The sequence below is a fragment of the Taudactylus pleione genome, unplaced genomic scaffold (assembly GCF_031769625.1).
Source record: "Taudactylus pleione unplaced genomic scaffold, aTauple2 ptg000278l, whole genome shotgun sequence".
NCBI classification, from domain to species: domain Eukaryota; kingdom Metazoa; phylum Chordata; class Amphibia; order Anura; family Myobatrachidae; genus Taudactylus; species Taudactylus pleione.
In genome coordinates this window covers 7,824,398-7,843,798 of record NW_028284680.1, presented here as the reverse complement: position 1 = coordinate 7,843,798, position 19,401 = coordinate 7,824,398, and the positions used below count along the sequence as shown (strand labels likewise).

Genomic DNA, 19,401 nt, shown 5'->3' with positions numbered 1-19,401 from the left:
TTAGACATTATGGGTATTCCTGCAGATGATGGATCCTGGCTATGTTAGACATTATGGGTATTCCTGTAGATGATGGATCCTGGCTATGTCAGACATTATGGGTATTCCTGTAGATGATGGATCCTGGCTATGTTAGACATTATGGGTATTCCTGTAGATGATGGATCCTGGCTATGTCAGATATTATGGGTATTCCTGTAGATGATGGATCCTGGCTATGTCAGACATTATGGGTATTCCTGTAGATGATGGATCCTGGCTATGTCAGACATTATGGGTATTCCTGTAGATGATGGATCCTGGCTATGACAGACATTATGGGTATTCCTGCAGATGATGGATCCTGGCTATGTTAGACATTATGGGTAATCCTGTAGATGATGGATCCTGGCTATGTCAGATATTATGGGTATTCCTGTAGATGATGGATCCTGGCTATGTCAGACATTATGGGTATTCCTGTAGATGATGGATCCTGGCTATGTCAGACATTATGGGTATTCCTGTAGATGATGGATCCTGGCTATGTCAGACATTATGGGTATTCCTGTAGATGATGGATCCTGGCTATGTTAGACATTATGGGTATTCCTGTAGATGATGGATCCTGGCTATGTCAGATATTATGGGTATTCCTGTAGATGATGGATCCTGGCTATGTCAGACATTATGGGTATTCCTGTAGATGATGGATCCTGGCTATGTCAGACATTATGGGTATTCCTGCAGATGATGGATCCTGGCTATGTCAGACATTATGGGTATTCCTGTAGATGATGGATCCTGGCTATGTCAGACATTATGGGTATTCCTGCAGATGATGGATCCTGGCTATGTCAGACATTATGGGTATTCCTGCAGATGATGGATCCTGGCTATGTCAGATATTATGGGTATTCCTGCAGATGATGGATCCTGGCTATGTCAGATATTATGGGTATTCCTGCAGATGATGGATCCTGGCTATGTTAGACATTATGGGTATTCCTGCAGATGATGGATCCTGGCTATGTTAGACATTATGGGTATTCCTGTAGATGATGGATCCTGGCTATGTCAGACATTATGGGTATTCCTGTAGATGATGGATCCTGGCTATGTTAGACATTATGGGTATTCCTGTAGATGATGGATCCTGGCTATGTCAGATATTATGGGTATTCCTGTAGATGATGGATCCTGGCTATGTCAGACATTATGGGTATTCCTGTAGATGATGGATCCTGGCTATGTCAGACATTATGGGTATTCCTGTAGATGATGGATCCTGGCTATGACAGACATTATGGGTATTCCTGCAGATGATGGATCCTGGCTATGTTAGACATTATGGGTATTCCTGTAGATGATGGATCCTGGCTATGTCAGATATTATGGGTATTCCTGTAGATGATGGATCCTGGCTATGTCAGACATTATGGGTATTCCTGTAGATGATGGATCCTGGCTATGTCAGACATTATGGGTATTCCTGTAGATGATGGATCCTGGCTATGTCAGACATTATGGGTATTCCTGTAGATGATGGATCCTGGCTATGTTAGACATTATGGGTATTCCTGTAGATGATGGATCCTGGCTATGTCAGATATTATGGGTATTCCTGTAGATGATGGATCCTGGCTATGTCAGACATTATGGGTATTCCTGTAGATGATGGATCCTGGCTATGTCAGACATTATGGGTATTCCTGCAGATGATGGATCCTGGCTATGTCAGACATTATGGGTATTCCTGTAGATGATGGATCCTGGCTATGTCAGACATTATGGGTATTCCTGCAGATGATGGATCCTGGCTATGTCAGACATTATGGGTATTCCTGCAGATGATGGATCCTGGCTATGTCAGATATTATGGGTATTCCTGCAGATGATGGATCCTGGCTATGTCAGATATTATGGGTATTCCTGCAGATGATGGATCCTGGCTATGTTAGACATTATGGGTATTCCTGCAGATGATGGATCCTGGCTATGTCAGACATTATGGGTATTCCTGCAGATGATGGATCCTGGCTATGTCAGACATTATGGGTATTCCTGCAGATGATGGATCCTGGCTATGTCAGACATTATGGGTATTCCTGCAGATGATGGATCCTGGCTATGTCAGATATTATGGGTATTCCTGCAGATGATGGATCCTGGCTATGTCAGACATTATGGGTATTCCTGTAGATGATGGATCCTGGCTATGTCAGACATTATGGGTATTCCTGCAGATGATGGATCCTGGCTATGTCAGACATTATGGGTATTCCTGCAGATGATGGATCCTGGCTATGTCAGATATTATGGGTATTCCTGTAGATGATGGATCCTGGCTATGTCAGACATTATGGGTATTCCTGTAGATGATGGATCCTGGCTATGTCAGACATTATGGGTATTCCTGTAGATGATGGATCCTGGCTATGTCAGACATTATGGGTATTCCTGCAGATGATGGATCCTGGCTATGTCAGACATTATGGGTATTCCTGCAGATGATGTATCCTGGCTATGTCAGACATTATGGGTATTCCTGTAGATGATGGATCCTGGCTATGTTAGACATTATGGGTATTCCTGTAGATGATGGATCCTGGCTATGTCAGATATTATGGGTATTCCTGTAGATGATGGATCCTGGCTATGTCAGACATTATGGGTATTCCTGTAGATGATGGATCCTGGCTATGTCAGACATTATGGGTATTCCTGCAGATGATGGATCCTGGCTATGTCAGACATTATGGGTATTCCTGTAGATGATGGATCCTGGCTATGTCAGACATTATGGGTATTCCTGCAGATGATGGATCCTGGCTATGTCAGACATTATGGGTATTCCTGCAGATGATGGATCCTGGCTATGTCAGATATTATGGGTATTCCTGCAGATGATGGATCCTGGCTATGTCAGATATTATGGGTATTCCTGCAGATGATGGATCCTGGCTATGTTAGACATTATGGGTATTCCTGCAGATGATGGATCCTGGCTATGTCAGACATTATGGGTATTCCTGCAGATGATGGATCCTGGCTATGTCAGACATTATGGGTATTCCTGCAGATGATGGATCCTGGCTATGTCAGACATTATGGGTATTCCTGCAGATGATGGATCCTGGCTATGTCAGATATTATGGGTATTCCTGCAGATGATGGATCCTGGCTATGTCAGACATTATGGGTATTCCTGTAGATGATGGATCCTGGCTATGTCAGACATTATGGGTATTCCTGCAGATGATGGATCCTGGCTATGTCAGACATTATGGGTATTCCTGCAGATGATGGATCCTGGCTATGTCAGATATTATGGGTATTCCTGTAGATGATGGATCCTGGCTATGTCAGACATTATGGGTATTCCTGTAGATGATGGATCCTGGCTATGTCAGACATTATGGGTATTCCTGTAGATGATGGATCCTGGCTATGTCAGACATTATGGGTATTCCTGCAGATGATGGATCCTGGCTATGTCAGATATTATGGGTATTCCTGCAGATGATGGATCCTGGCTATGTCAGACATTATGGGTATTCCTGCAGATGATGGATCCTGGCTATGACAGACATTATGGGTATTCCTGTAGATGATGGATCCTGGCTATGTCAGATATTATGGGTATTCCTGCAGATGATGGATCCTGGCTATGTCAGATATTATTGGTATTCCTGTAGATGATGGATCCTGGCTATGACAGACATTATGGGTATTCCTGCAGATGATGGATCCTGGCTATGTCAGATATTATGGGTATTCCTGTAGATGATGGATCCTGGCTATGTCAGATATTATGGGTATTCCCGCAGATGATGGATCCTGGCTATGTCAGACATTATGGGTATTCCTGCAGATGATGGATCCTGGCTATGTCAGATATTATGGGTATTCCTGCAGATGATGGATCCTGGCTATGTCAGACATTATGGGTATTCCTGTAGATGATGGATCCTGGCTATGTCAGACATTATGGGTATTCCTGCAGATGATGGATCCTGGCTATGTCAGATATTATGGGTATTCCTGCAGATGATGGATCCTGGCTATGTCAGACATTATGGGTATTCCTGTAGATGATGGATCCTGGCTATGTCAGACATTATGGGTATTCCTGCAGATGATGGATCCTGGCTATGTCAGACATTATGGGTATTCCTGCAGATGATGGATCCTGGCTATGTCAGACATTATGGGTATTCCTGTAGATGATGGATCCTGGCTATGTCAGACATTATGGGTATTCCTGCAGATGATGGATCCTGGCTATGTCAGACATTATGGGTATTCCTGCAGATGATGGATCCTGGCTATGTCAGACATTATGGGTATTCCTGCAGATGATGTATCCTGGCTATGTCAGACATTTTGGGTATTCCTGCAGATGATGGATCCTGGCTATGTCAGACATTATGGGTATTCCTGCAGATGATGGATCCTGGCTATGACAGACATTATGGGTATTCCTGCAGATGATGGATCCTGGCTATGTTAGACATTATGGGTATTCCTGCAGATGATGGATCCTGGCTATGACAGACATTCTGGGTATTCCTGCAGATGATGGATCCTGGCTATGTCAGACATTATGGGTATTCCTGCAGATGATGGATCCTGGCTATGTCAGACATTATGGGTATTCCTGCAGATGATGGATCCTGGCTATGTCAGATATTATGGGTATTCCTGCAGATGATGGATCCTGGCTATGTCAGACATTATGGGTATTCCTGCAGATGATGGATCCTGGCTATGTTAGACATTATGGGTATTCCTGCAGATGATGGATCCTGGCTATGTCAGACATTATGGGTATTCCTGCAGATGATGGATCCTGGCTATGTCAGACATTATGGGTATTCCTGCAGATGATGGATCCTGGCTATGTCAGATATTATGGGTATTCCTGCAGATGATGGATCCTGGCTATGTCAGACATTATGGGTATTCCTGTAGATGATGGATCCTGGCTATGTCAGACATTATGGGTATTCCTGCAGATGATGGATCCTGGCTATGTCATACATTATGGGTATTCCTGTAGATGATGGATCCTGGCTATGTCAGACATTATGGGTATTCCTGTAGATGATGGATCCTGGCTATGTCAGATATTATGGGTATTCCTGTAGATGATGGATCCTGGCTATGTCAGACATTATGGGTATTCCTGTAGATGATGGATCCTGGCTATGTCAGACATTATGGGTATTCCTGTAGATGATGGATCCTGGCTATGTCAGACATTATGGGTATTCCTGCAGATGATGGATCCTGGCTATGTCAGACATTATGGGTATTCCTGCAGATGATGGATCCTGGCTATGTCAGACATTATGGGTATTCCTGCAGATGATGGATCCTGGCTATGTCAGATATTATGGGTATTCCTGCAGATGATGGATCCTGGCTATGTCAGACATTATGGGTATTCCTGTAGATGATGGATCCTGGCTATGTCAGACATTATGGGTATTCCTGCAGATGATGGATCCTGGCTATGTCATACATTATGGGTATTCCTGTAGATGATGGATCCTGGCTATGTCAGACATTATGGGTATTCCTGTAGATGATGGATCCTGGCTATGTCAGACATTATGGGTATTCCTGTAGATGATGGATCCTGGCTATGTCAGACATTATGGGTATTCCTGTAGATGATGGATCCTGGCTATGTCAGACATTATGGGTATTCCTGTAGATGATGGATCCTGGCTATGTCAGACATTATGGGTATTCCTGCAGATGATGGATCTATCTATCTATCTATGTGCTGGTACCCATGTTATACGAGTGGGGCCTGTTGATGTTTTGGTGGAGGCACTACTGCGTTTGAGCAGGTTTTTTCCCACTCCATCCAGTACCTACTCCCCCGTCTCACACTATGGCCCGTATTCAATTTGGAGCGAGAAGTCCGTTGCCGGGCTTTTCACCGTCATTCGAAGTTTTTGCCAGCGAAAACCTATCACGCACAACCCCATATTCCATTCCAAATCGGCGAAATCGGGACCTGGCGAAACGCAAACAGGCGAAAAGTCCTGTCATTTTGTGGAAATCAGCCTGACACCTCGCAAAAGAAGCTCTGACGTGGGGGTTCACTATGGGTACCCACGATTAGCCCTGCTAAAGCTATTTGGGGTCTTTGAATGGTCTCATTAGCAGCTATTTAGCATCTTTAGTGACAGTGGTGATTAATAGCATTTAGCCACTTTTTTTTGGAAAATAGTTCCATCAAATGTGGGGTACATGAAAATGCTAAAGTAAAGCATGAAAAACTCGCCTTCAGCACGCACCTGCAATCCACAAAACACCTTGCAGACCCCCCCCCCCCCCCCCAAAGGCTATTTACTATTTTTTTACTTTGTACCTCCGCTTTGATTTTTTTTTTCACCAATTTTTTCAAGGTGCTTTTTTTGGGGTGTCTTTTGTGGGGAGTTTTTAGCATTTTTTGACGCAATTAGTGTCAAGGGGGGTGTAAAAAGAGTTTAGGGGGTTGCCGCAATTTTGCGCCCCAAAACCACGATTCTGCACTTTTTTCCGCCGGGTATTCATAGGCAAAACTTTTCCACTGGTTACAAGGCGCAAACTTTTCGCACTGGTGAAAAGGCGGACAAATTGAATACGGGATAAATGGAACCGGCGAAAATTACGTCATCTGCGAAAAAGCATTGTGGAAACTGACTTTTCGATTCTTTTTACGGCCCTATGTAGTTAATCTCCATGGATCTGTCTTTCAGACACTGCACCAGAAGTGATCAATGCTTCAAATAAAGGATCAAAAGCGAATGTGTCTGCCTCCGCTGGGGAGGAGCTCACCTCGGAGGAGGCCATGCAGCGGAAACGGGAGGAGTTCTTTAAGAAGAGAATGAAGACTGGAGATAAAGCCAGGTGCGTGCGCAGTACAGTTCTGCTCCTGTAAATTGGGTTTGGAAAGCCTGTATTCTCTATCCACAGAGTGTGATTGGACTTGTTACAGCTTACAGCTTCCTTAGCCTTCCTGTAAACGACTCTCTTTTAGCGTTGGCTGCTGCTACCTAGTGGACAGAGTAGTGTGGTGCACATGCAATTAGACTGGTCATTAAAGGGGGTATTCAGTCGCAGGCGAAATCTGCCGTTTGCAAAATCGACCGTCTGATCGGCAATGAACGGCCGATTTTGCCAACGACGGCAGGCGAAAAAAAAGCAAAATCCCTATTTTTGGGTAAAAATGTGGGGATTTCTTACAGAACCCTTTGGACAGCCCCCATAATGACACTTTGGCGGAAAAAAAAAATAAAATCATAAGTATCGCACGTTTCTAAAAAAAACGCCTGTGCCAGCCACGTGCGGTGTTTACATCACTTGACGCATCCTTATGGCCCTCTGAAATATCAGCCCCAATACGTTAAATGCATTTTTCACGGGAAAAAAAAAAAAATTACTGAAATTTCAGCGGTCGATTTTCGCCAAAGTGCGCAACTTACGATTATTTTTTTTCACTAATGTATCATTCGGAGGGGCAGGGGGGGGGGGTGGGAGAGAGGTATGACCAAAAGGTTCTGAAAGAAATCCCCACATTTTTTGCCAAAAATAGGGATGTTGCATTTTATTTTCGCCTGATCTGGGATGGAGAGAACTTTTTTCGCCAATTGCGTTTTCGCCTGTTTTTTGGCGAAAATATTGCCATTTTGTGGTTTAAAAAAAAAACAAAAAACGTCCGTTTTCGTCTATGGCGATAAAACGTCAGTTTTCGCCGCTAATTGAGTATGGCCCTAAGTCTATTTGTGGAGTTCATAGTATGATCCCTACAATCTTGTCAAATGGGACTGCAGACGTATAATAATCGTGATTGTTTAATAGCATGGTACAAATAACCCATTGCATCTGGCCAGACAGGAGCTTTGATCTATGTGTATCCGTTCCATCATCTCTTGGCGTGATTCTCTGGGCGCAGCTCCTGTGTTTCTGTACATAAGTCCGCCTGTGATCAGTAGTCATTGCAGTTCTATCTCTACAGCAAATCCCCAAAGCCGGAGGCTCCGAAAGACAAGGGAAAGCAGCCCCGTGTGTGGGGGGGCAAAACTTCCAACACCAAAGAGCTAGACTACAGCAAAACTACAACGAATGGGAACACAGAGGAGCCGGCGGTACCCGACGAGGACCTAGAAACGCTGGTGAGGGGGATGGTGCGGGCTGTATGCGAGGGTCATGTGGTGTGCGTGGGGAGCCTGCCTTTGCATGCGTTGTGCGATTAGTCAAAGGATCTTATATTGAGTATGTGTAAAGAGCTTAATATGGATGCTCCTATGTTAGTTAGTGGAATGCACGTCATCCTCTCGTCGTATTGTCCGTATGGCGCCCTGTGTGGTTCATTTGATGATTCTTCAGTTACATATACCAAACCTAAATAAAATGTTTTTGTGCCGAGTGAAGTATATTCATGACGTGAGAGTTCAGCACTTTAAATTGTTTTTCTAAATTCACCTATTCTCTTGGTTCATGCATAACAAGGTTCTATGACACAAGTGCTCTAATTCTGACCCATTAGCTTTCCACATCTCTATGGGAGACAAGCCCGTTATCTGGGAATAGACGCTCTTGCTGTTTAATGCCGGCGAGTTGGCCCCCGTACAGCGGTTCTGACCCCCATACAGCGGCACCCTCGTGTGTTGTCATAGTAGAGCGGTGCAGGCGCGTTGTCCTTGTACATTGCTATAATCATATTATCTCCTATTTTATTAGATGGAACAACAGTTAAGCTATGTCCCTAGGAAGTGCTCTGACCCTGGAGTACGTGGTTATCTACTACTTGGAATTCTAAATCGTTTTATTTATGATTTGGAATATTTCTCGTCTTTTAATTATTGTATTTTTTTTTTGTTTTTCTATTTATCATTTTGGCTAATGGAGCGTACACACGGTCAGATTTGTCAGATGAACGATTTGAACGATTTTTGACTGCATTAAAATGAATGGAATCGTCCAAGTCTGACTGCAAACACATCAGATATCGTTATCTGACCATCGGGAACGCGCATCATTCAAATCGTTCATCTGACAGATGTCAGATTTTCCTTCAGATATGAACGATTTTTTTAAATCGTTATCGTTCAGATCTGAAGACAAATCTGACCGTGTGTATGCACCAATAATCTTAAGACATAGTCCAGCGCGGTTACGGGGCTGTTTTGTGTCATTTGGCTTCTGCATTGATTTCTCTTCCAGAGGTCCCGTAGTGGTCTGATGTCGGGAAACCCCCCTGACGTAGAGTATGAGAGTAGCAGCGAGGAAGAGGAGGAAGAGGATCTTCCCTATGTTAATACTAAAGCTACAGCGGCCCCAGTCAAGCCCAGGTGATATGAATGTATGTGTATATATGATATAGATGCGAGATGCTGTGACCGCGGCTCACCGCTCTCTCTCCGTCTGCCAGTGCTAAAAAGAGCAGCTTCGGAGGCATGTTTGGGATGCTGAAGGGTCTGGTGGGGGCTAAGAGTTTAACCTTGGGAGACATGGAACCTGTTCTAGAGAAGATGAAGGATCACCTTATAGGTAGGTCAATTATTATTTTATTTTACTGCATTTTGTAGCTATTAATCGCAACCCGGAAGGGATGGGGAAAATGCAGCCGGTCATACTGCAACATATGACGGTAAAACAAATGCCAGGGGCTTGTTATATAATTGCAACAATTTTAACAATTATCACACGTTATTCTACTCAACTTGTTATTAGCAGTTTGGAGACGGAGCTCCCCCGGGGGCCACAACACCTTCTCAAACGTATTGGGGCAGTCTAAATGAGCGGTGGGTGAGCTTATAGATAGAGGGGTCTATTTACTAAGCAGTGTTAGGAGACAAAGTGAAAGGAGAGAAAGTATCGGCCAATCAGCTCCTAACTGCCATCTCACAGGCTGTGTTTGAAAAATGACAGTTGGGAGCTGATTGGCTGGTACCTTATCTCCTTTCACGTTGTCTCCTAACACTGCTTAGTAAATAGACCCCAGAGAGTCTCTATTTTCCACCATGCCAGGCTATGGCCAGCGTGCAGCCACCCCAGCCTCTGCACTGGTGCCAAGTGTAACGTGGAAATTCTGACCTCTCCCGCCCAGGCTTCCAGGGCAATTCCTGACCCAGATCCAAGACGTGGAGCCCAATAATCACTGACAGCCAAAGCTCATTGGGCTTCACTCCAGCGTTTTGTCTCCGGCTCTCCCAGCAGGCAACGCTCCCTCATTCATCAGAATCCATCCAGTTGTGCCGGGAAGGCCTTTTGGCATTGGCTTTATCCGGGAGTTGGAGCGGCAGCCAATCACTGCACAGCCTTCATTAGTACGTTTCTTCAGCAGCTATAAGCCCCATAGAGGAGTGTTCCTTCCTTAAACATACATTGCAATGTCTGTATATTCTATATCTGAGGTGTGGCTATTAAATAATGAGACTGATGCTATAATTTATTTAATTATATAAGTACATTGTAACTCTGTTCCCCTTCTATGTACTCCCCTTCTGCATCCACACACAGCAGTATTCTTATTTTCCATTGGTCAAAGCCGCATTGGTCAATGTCTCAACAGCTCTGTCGTTTTCTTCTTTTCCTCAGTAACTTGAGTACAGATGTGACTTTAGGGAAAAGAAAGAAGTCACACGGTGCTAGGCCTGGCGAGGTATGGAGGGTGTGCTGGCACTGCAATCTGTTTCTTAGCCAAAACTGTGTCACAGAGAGCTGTGTGGGCCGGTGCATTGTCCTGATGGAGGATGGATCCATTTTCCCACGACTTTCTTCTGATTCTTTCCCGCAAAGTTGCTAAATCATTTTTGTAGTAATGTTGATTCACTGTTACGTCTTCTGGTACCCAGTCTCCCAAAATAACATCCTTGATATCAAAGAAAACAATTAACATGGCTTTGGATTTGCTTTGACGTGCTTTCTTCATTCTTGGTGGTGATGGTGGTTTCCTGTGCATGGACTGGTATTTTGTCTCAGGATCGTACTGGAAGATCCATGTTTCTACTTCAGGGTCCATAGGGTATCCACAGGATACCTTGGGGTATAGGTGATGACGTCAGTCTTCAGGCACCACAGAGTTAAAGTTTTCAGCCTCCCAGGATGCATCTGGGTCCCTCTCCTATACCCCGCCCCCGGGCCAAGGCATCTCAGTTTCGTCGGTGCCTGGCCGGAGTCGGAGGCACTGTGCAGAGGGGGGCTGTGAAGAGCCCCTGAAGTTTCTTTTAAAGGCAGAGCTGGCTGCACATCTGGGAGTACAGCATGGACAGTCAGTACTGACGTCCATGCCGTCTCCCCTACACCCCGCCGGTACCAGAACGCCGGTACTGATCCGGGGATGCTGGTAGACATCTGGGGTCACGGCTAGCGGTGTCCCCAGATGTTTTGGACCATGGCCGGATCCAAGGGGATAGCAGGTAAGCAGCGGGGTCCCGCGGTGGGTCCCCGCTAGTCACATGGTCCTGAGTCCCCAGGCAGGGGGCTTCCTGGGGACTGGCTGCAGCATGGAGCCAGGCGACCAACCTGCGCTTCCACTACCCCCTGGGACAGCGGACCGCTGCTGAGCGGTATGCGCTGCGGCGTCCCAAGGGTTAAATGCATGCCAGGGGAGCGCGCTTTCCCTGTCTCACAGCCGGCGCCTCCCCTGCTGCACACAGCCTCTCTGCTCTGCCTGATTGGCCACAGTGTGTCAGCTGTCCTCCCCAGGCCGGCCTCCTTCATCCTCTTCTCCTCGGTGGCCATCTTTAAAGCATGGTGAACGCTGCTGGAAGCCTGTGAGCGGTGGCATTGCGGTCTGGGTCCCCCAGCATACTTCTCCTCTGTTTGTCACAGGTCAGTGTATGCAGCGCTGAGTCCTACCAGCCTGAGGGTCTGAGTAGTTGAGAACCAGCGCTAATAGTGCAGTGATTTGTTTCTTCTGCATTGTATGTGACTAATCTGCTAGCCTGCTGTCTGTACTTTCACTTTCTACTGTCAGCTTTATTACTGTCCCTGATCTTGCTCTGCTCAAAGCCCTTGCGGTGCACGGTGTGCAGGGTGTTATTCACACTATACCAATACGTATAGGTGTGAGTGTCACATACTTACCATCATGTCTGAGACTGAATTTCCTCTCCAGCTCATGTGTACTAAATGTAAGGTACTAATAGCGGAGGGGGAGGGTAACGCGGAGGGGTTATGTCCCCAGTGCCTGGCACTGTCACGGCCGATTATGGTCACGGTCCCGGTACAGGAACCTCCCTGGGCTTGTTTCGCTAAGGCGCTTACAACCCTTGTGGGCCAGCTAGCTCCGCCACCTGCGTTTACCCAGACGGGTTTGTCCCAGCAGTCAGTGGTGTCATCACCCGTGCGGGAGTTCCCGAGACAATTGATGGTACCCCACAGTCTCCCTGTCCCTTCCCAGGTTTCTCCGGAGCCTGCGTGGGTTAATACTCTAACTACATCGGTTCAGCATTGGTCCGATGTTTTACAGGGGGAGTCTGTGATGCGGCCTCATAACGGCCGGTGGCGTCTTTATCTGCTCCTTATGGGGATGACGATGAGACGTCAGATGATGGGGAGATTCTATATCTATCTGACCAAGAACCTCTCCGTACCAAAGAGCCGGATGCTAAGTCCAAGGTGTATATCCCTGGTCTTATTCGAGCGGCCCGCTCAGCTTTAGTTATTGAGGATATTGATCCTTCGGTGGCCACATTCATATATGCCTTTTTTAAGGATATTAAGGGTGAGGCTACGGTGTTCCCTCTTTCTGATCAATTAGTGGATCATTTAGAGGAGGCGTGGAAAAAATCCAGGTAAACGGTTTCAGCCCCAGAGGCGCTTAGCCGTGGCTTATCCGTTTGCGGACAATTATTTTTCTAAGTGGGAATCCCCTACGCAAGTGGATTCACATGTCACACGCCTAGTCAAAAGTGCCACGTTGCCTATGCCTTCGATGTCATCCTTGAAGGATGTCACTGACCTCAAGGTGAAGATCTGCCTCAAATCCGTTTATTCCCTTGCAGGGAAGCATCCAGACCGGCTCTGGCCGTGTGTTTGGTAGCCAGAGCTATGGAGCGCTGGGCGGATAATTTGGAGGCGTCTTTGGACTCTTGACTGTTCGGCTGAACAGACCGAGTTGGTGGGCAATCTCCGAGACTCAGCCACTTACATTAATGAAGCGGCCTTAGATATTTGTATGCTCACCTCTAGGATCTCCTCTGCAGCCGTGGCTGCTCGTCGCACCTTATGGTTGCGTTCTTGGAAAGCGAACGCGGATTCCAAAAAGGGGATTAGAAGGTCTGGACAGGTACTATTTGGTCCAGATCTGGTCCAGATCTGGACAAAATTGTAGTTACGTTGGCAGCAGCAAAATCTGCATGTCTTCCGTCTGCTACGATTCCTTCTAGTGCTGGTGGGTCGTCCTTTCGGCCTCACAGGGTCCAAGGTAGGCCTAAAGTACAGTCCTTTCCACGGCAGGCTGGGACCAAGAAATTGTCCAAGCCCAAGAAACAGGTCTGGAGCACCAGACGTCCGGCTCCTAGGTCAGATAACAAACCTGCGGCCTGACGGTCCAGGCCTCCCTTTGGGGGACCCCAAAGTGGGGGGGGGTCTGCTTCAGTTCACCCAGTGCTGGTCGAGGACTACGACATACACTTGGGTTCAGGAGGTGGTCTCTCACGGGTATGCCCTCTCCTTTCGGGGCAGGCCTTCCGCTAGACCGGAGCAAAGCCTCGGTACTGTGGAAGGTTTTGCACATTATGCTCCAGGCCGGAGTTTCAGTGCATGTTCCAATTTCCCAGAGGGGCCTGGATTTCTATTCCATTCTATTTTTGGTGCAGAAACCCTTACTGTTCAATACTAAACCTAAAGGCCCTCAACAAGTTCTTGAGGGTGCCTCTGTTTCGGATGGAGACCCTGCGGTCCTTTATTCTGGCACTGGAACCTGGGGACTACATGGTGTCATTGGACATCCAGGACGCTTACCTGCATGTCCCTATTCTTTTGCGCCATCAGCAGTTCCTCAGATTGGCAATCTGCAATGAACATTTCCAGTTCCGGGCACTGCCTTTTGGCCTGGTGACTGCTCTACGGGTATTCACCAAGGTCATGGCGGTCATGGCGGCTCTCCTGCGGACGCAGGGAGTCCGACTGTTGCCTTATCTGGATGACCTCCTGTTGATAGCGGGGTCTCCAGAGCTTCTTTTACACCATCTGGATCTGACGATTGCGGTACTGCAACGTCACAGCTGGTTGACAAACTGGCAGAGGTCCACTCTCACCCCGTCTCAGCGGATCCTGCACTTCGGGGCCTTATTGGACTCCAGGCAGCAGTGGATCTTTGTGACGGAGGAAAAGATCCTTGCTTCGCCTGTCTCTAACCTGGTGTTTGCAGATGACCCACCTCATCAAGGGTCGCCCGTTCTGGGTGGCGAACTGGGTCCTGTTAACAAAGGACGCCAGTCTCCGAGGCTGGGGAGCTGTCACGGGTCCACACTTGTTTCAGGGCAGGTGGACTCGGGCGGAAGCGGAGCTTCCAATAAACATTTTGGAGCTCCATGCAGTGTCAAGAGCTCTCCAGCTGGCACAGCCGGTTCTCCAGGGTCACCCTGTGGAGGAACCCAAAGTCGCACAGCACTCGCAGAAGTGTTCCGTATTCTGGTCTGGGCGGAGCGCAATCTCCCAGCATTATCAGCAGTGTTCATCCCGGGACCTGGGACCTCAACTGGGAAGCGGATTTTCTCAGCAGGCAGGACGTGCATCCGGGAGAGTGGTCTTAACACCAGGACATCTTTCGGAGTCTGGTGGACAAGTGGGGTCTTCCAGAGATAGACCTCATGGCGTCCCGGCACAACAACAAGTTGCCGGTGTACGGGTCTCGAACAAGAGACGAAAAGGCGTCTCTGGTGTATGCCCTGTCCGTCCAGTAGACGTTTCAGTTTGCCTACCTTTTCCCTCCGTTTTCCCTTCTTCCGCGGGTAATACAGAAATTCGAATCAAGAAGGAGGTACGCTACTGTTGATAGCTCCCGAGTGGCCCAGACGACACTGGTTCTCCGACCTCCAGAGTCTGTCTGTCAGACGTTCCTCTGAGGTTACCATTACGACCGAATCTGCTGTCACAGGGTCATTGTCTTCACCCAGACCTGACTCGGTGTGGCTGTTGAAACGGTCATGCTAAGGTCCAGAGGGTTTTTCTGGCTCCGTGGTGCAAACCATACTAAGAGCTCGTAAACCTTCCTCGGCAAGAATCTACCATCGTGTGTGGCATACTTTCTTCCGGTAGTGTAGACCTAGAGGGTATTCCTTTAGGGAGTTCCGCCTGTCTAGGGTGTTGACTTTCCTACAGGCTGGACTGGATCATGGGCTTTGCCTGGCTTCTCCGAAAGTGCAGGTGTCTGCCCTGTCAGTCTGGTTTCATAGTAGGATTGCTGCGCTCTCTGATGTGCACACCTTTATGCGAGGTGTTCTTCGCATTCAGCCACCTTTTTGTTCCATCGGTGGCGCCTTGGAATTGGGCTGTGGTCCTGAGAGTTCTCTAGGGGCCGCCGTTTGAACCACTGGACTCAGTGGACTTTAAATGGCTTACAGCTAAAACCGTATTCCTTCTGGCCATTGCCTCGGCCAGAAGGGTTTCGGATTTAGGGGTTCTCTCTTGTAGACCCCCTTTTCTGATTTTTCATAGGAATAGGGCAGTGCTTCGCACTCGTCCGGGATTCCTTCCCGAAGTGGTATCCAGTTTTCACATCAATGGAGAAATTGTTGTGCCGGCTTTCAATTCACCTGGACTTTCAGTGGGTGACACCACTTGGGATGTTGTGCGGGCATTGAGAATTTATGTTGACCGCCCTTCTTCTTTTAGGAAGTCGGACGCCTTGTTTGTCCTCTATGGCTTCCGTAAAAAGGGTTGGCCTGCTTCAAAGTAGACTTTGGCAGGCTGGATTCTTATGGCAATTTCAGAAGCTTATCTTCATGAAGGTCTTCCAGTTCCCTCCTTTGTGAGGGCTCATTCCACTAGGTCTGTGGGTCCTTCGTGGGCAGCTAGACGTGGTGCCTCTGCAGTTCAGATCTGCAAGGCTGCTACGTAGTCTTCTGTCCATACCTTTGTGAGGTATTACGCTTTTGACACCTTTGCCTCTCAGGATGCTTCCTTCGGGCGGCGGATTCTCCTCTCAGCACAGGAGCGTCCCCACCCTTAAAGGATACTGCTTTGGGACATCCCCAAGGTATCCTGTGGATACCCTATGGACCCTGAAGTAGAAAATATGAGATATGGTAAGAACTTACCCTTGTTATCTCTATTTCTACGAAGTCCATTGGGTTCCACAGGACTCCCGCCCTGTCGCACCTGTACTGCAGATGGGCTTTATTCTGGTCACTGGTTTTTCCGTCTCCCTATGGTGAGAATGTGATTCGTGTCCAGATTTTTTTCTTCTCTCTCTTTCTTCTCCTCCTCCGGCCTATGGCTTGTGACGTAACTGAGATGCCTTGGGGCGGGGTATAGGAGAGGGACCCAGATGCATCCTGGGAGGCTGAAAACTTTAACTCTGTGGTGCCTGAAGACTGACGTCATCACCTATACCCCAAGGTATCCTGTGGAACCCTATGGACTTCGTAGAAATAGAGATAACAAGGGTAAGTTCTTACCATATCTCATATTTTTTTATCACCGGTAATAACTTTATCTCAAAAATGCAAATTCGCTCGAATTTGTCTGTACAAATTCGGTTTCGATATTCTTTCTGCTCGGCAGTGAGAAGCCTGGGAACCATCTTAACACAAACATTTGTCATGTTCAGATATTAATGCAAAACTTGCCCGACAGTTTCTTTGTCGATGTTATTTACCATTTCTGCTATCATTCGGATGCAGAGTCGACTGTCAATTCGAACCAGTTTCTAATTTTTTTTTTTCCACATTTTCATTTGTTTTTGATTTGCAAGGCCTTCTGGGTCGTTAATCATCTTGGACATCCATAACTAAATCTTTTGTGCCACCTCAAACACAGGTGCCTGTGACATACAATCTGCCCCGTAAACCTCGGTTAGCATACGGAAAGATTCGGTGGGTGTTTTGTTCAATTTAACGAAAAGTTTTAAGTTACCACCTTTCTCTACTTTTGAACTAAGCATTTTTACGACGCACGGGAAAAACATAACTTCTTTGAACGCTATGTGACGGCAAACTATCTGTGCGAGAGGGGTGAAACGCGTCACTCTCGTTATTTAATAGCCAAACTGTACATCTGTGCGTACACATTTAAATGCGCAAGGTGCGGTACTAGCCTACAACAAAACAATGCCTGTAGCATGAGCGGGGAGATGAGAAGGGAATTCCCACATCTAGTATCTTGTACGTGTTTAATGTCTGACTAGGTGCAGATGTCCCCAGTCTTACATTACATTCATAGATTTACTCATTACCACTATTCCGTTGTGTCCTCATAGCGAAGAATGTGGCAGCAGACATTGCCGTGCAGCTCTGCGACTCCGTGGCCAAGAGACTGGAAGGAAAAGTCATGGGAACGTTCTCCAGTAAGTCCGAACCTGTTGGATGGGTTGTGTGTTAGTTCTTGTCCTGGTCTTGGGAACTACTAACAGGGCCCGAAGATTTTAGGATACCCTAATGGTGCGTACACACGGTCCAACTTTGCAGGACGATATGAACGATATCGTTGATCGTTCATATCGTTGACTTTTTTGCACTGAGCGACCAACGATGTGCGTGGCCATATGAACGATAACTATATCTGAGGTCGACCATACAGGCCAACTTGCTCGATATCTATGAATTCTTCATTTAAATACTGTCCGATATCGTTCATGAAATCGTTCAACGATATCGTTCCTTTTTAAAATAGAAATAATCGTTCAACGATATTGATGATCGAGCAAGTTGGACTGTATGTATGCACTATAAAGGTCTGTATCCACTAGACTATTTAATTGAGAGATTACGACATAGTTATCGCTCATGAAAATGTTGAAATGACCAGCGATGCGCGCTTCCGCTGGTCGTTTTCTACATCAATCATCACCTGAACATGGCGATAACGACAGGTGGTGCACGTTCGGGGATGAGGGAGGGTGCCTACACTGAGCGCCATATCATTCAGTGTAGGCACATTATCCCACTGCACAGGATGGAGAACGATTACAGTATTGCAATCGTACACTCGTTCCACTCTCGTGTAGGGAATACGCACTGTTGCGGTCTTTTCACTCAATTTTATTCAATAATATTGCTGGACTTGAGGAACATTTTTGACTAGGTCTTTTTTTAAATCGCCTGTTTATTGATGGACAAAAATTGTTCTTGCAAACTGGCTAAAGGAGATGTCAATTTTTGACACCTCTGCTTAATCCACGTTGCCCACCATGTATAACAAATTATGGGCCCCAATCACCTCTACTTAAGTCAGAGATCCAGCACTGTAGGTGAGCTGATGCACTTTTTAATGTGAGGGAAAATGAGCATGAAAAGTAGCAAGTTGGCTCACAGAAAGAAGCCCCTAATTGTCCAATGTTTGGGGGCAGGATTGATTAAGGGGTAGCACAGTAGTGGAGTTCTTCAGCTGATAGTCACCTGGACTTCTGCCATTCGTTTGTGTCTGGAGAAGGCTTGTTAAGAGATGTCCAAGTGAGTTGGGGAAGCTGATTGGGTGAGCATGCATGTGCAGCTTGTCCAATTGGCTTGCCCAACTATAGAACTTCCCAAGTGGTCAACATGGTGATTCCTTACCCTCAGAGGAATCGCCATGGTTTATGGACTATAGAACTTCTCAAGTGGTCACCATGGTGATTCCTCCGAGGGTAAGGAAGTGGGTGGGGTTTTCCTTTGTTGTACTTGCCTGGGCACTTTGGAACTGACCTCTTGCCCTTTGTCTGGCACTAGCTGTGACATCTGCGGTGAAACAAGCCTTGCAGGAGTCCCTCGTGCAGATCTTGCAGCCGAAGCGCAGAGTTGATGTCTTACGTGATGTCATGGAATCGCAGCGAATGCGTCGTCCATATGTCATCACTTTCTGCGGGGTTAATGGAGTGGGGAAGTCCACCAACCTGGCCAAAGTAAGTGATGCTTATAAGTGGCTGTATTTATCTGACAGGGCCTGTGAGTGTCATCCCACCCCCCCCTATCTGCTCTGCCCTCACTCACTGACCCAATCCTGTGTTCTGGCTGCAGATCTCTTTCTGGCTGATAGAGAATAATTATAACGTTCTCATAGCGGCTTGTGACACATTCCGAGCCGGGGCGGTGGAGCAGCTGCGCACTCACACAAGACGCCTTAATTCCTTGCACCCTCCTGAGAAGCATAGTGGGCGGAGCATGGTGCAGCTCTACGAGAAGGGGTACGGCAAGGATGCAGCCGGAATTGCCATGGAAGCCATATCTTACGGTGAGAACCTTATACGGAAGTTATTCCCAGTCCTGGCAC

General features: G+C 46.9%; 1 protein-coding gene across 1 annotated transcript in view; it reads left to right on the top strand.

The window, feature by feature from the left end:
- SRPRA (SRP receptor subunit alpha) overlaps nt 1-19,401 on the top strand; it is a 41,714-nt gene that overhangs the window by 17,889 nt on the left and 4,424 nt on the right. Inside the window, exons 5-11 of the mRNA XM_088481815.1 lie at nt 6,738-6,888; nt 7,997-8,153; nt 9,205-9,332; nt 9,413-9,531; nt 17,414-17,500; nt 18,861-19,033; nt 19,149-19,362. Coding sequence (XP_088337941.1) covers nt 6,738-6,888; nt 7,997-8,153; nt 9,205-9,332; nt 9,413-9,531; nt 17,414-17,500; nt 18,861-19,033; nt 19,149-19,362 — 1,029 coding nt within the window. The remainder of the gene's footprint in view (nt 1-6,737; nt 6,889-7,996; nt 8,154-9,204; nt 9,333-9,412; nt 9,532-17,413; nt 17,501-18,860; nt 19,034-19,148; nt 19,363-19,401) is intronic.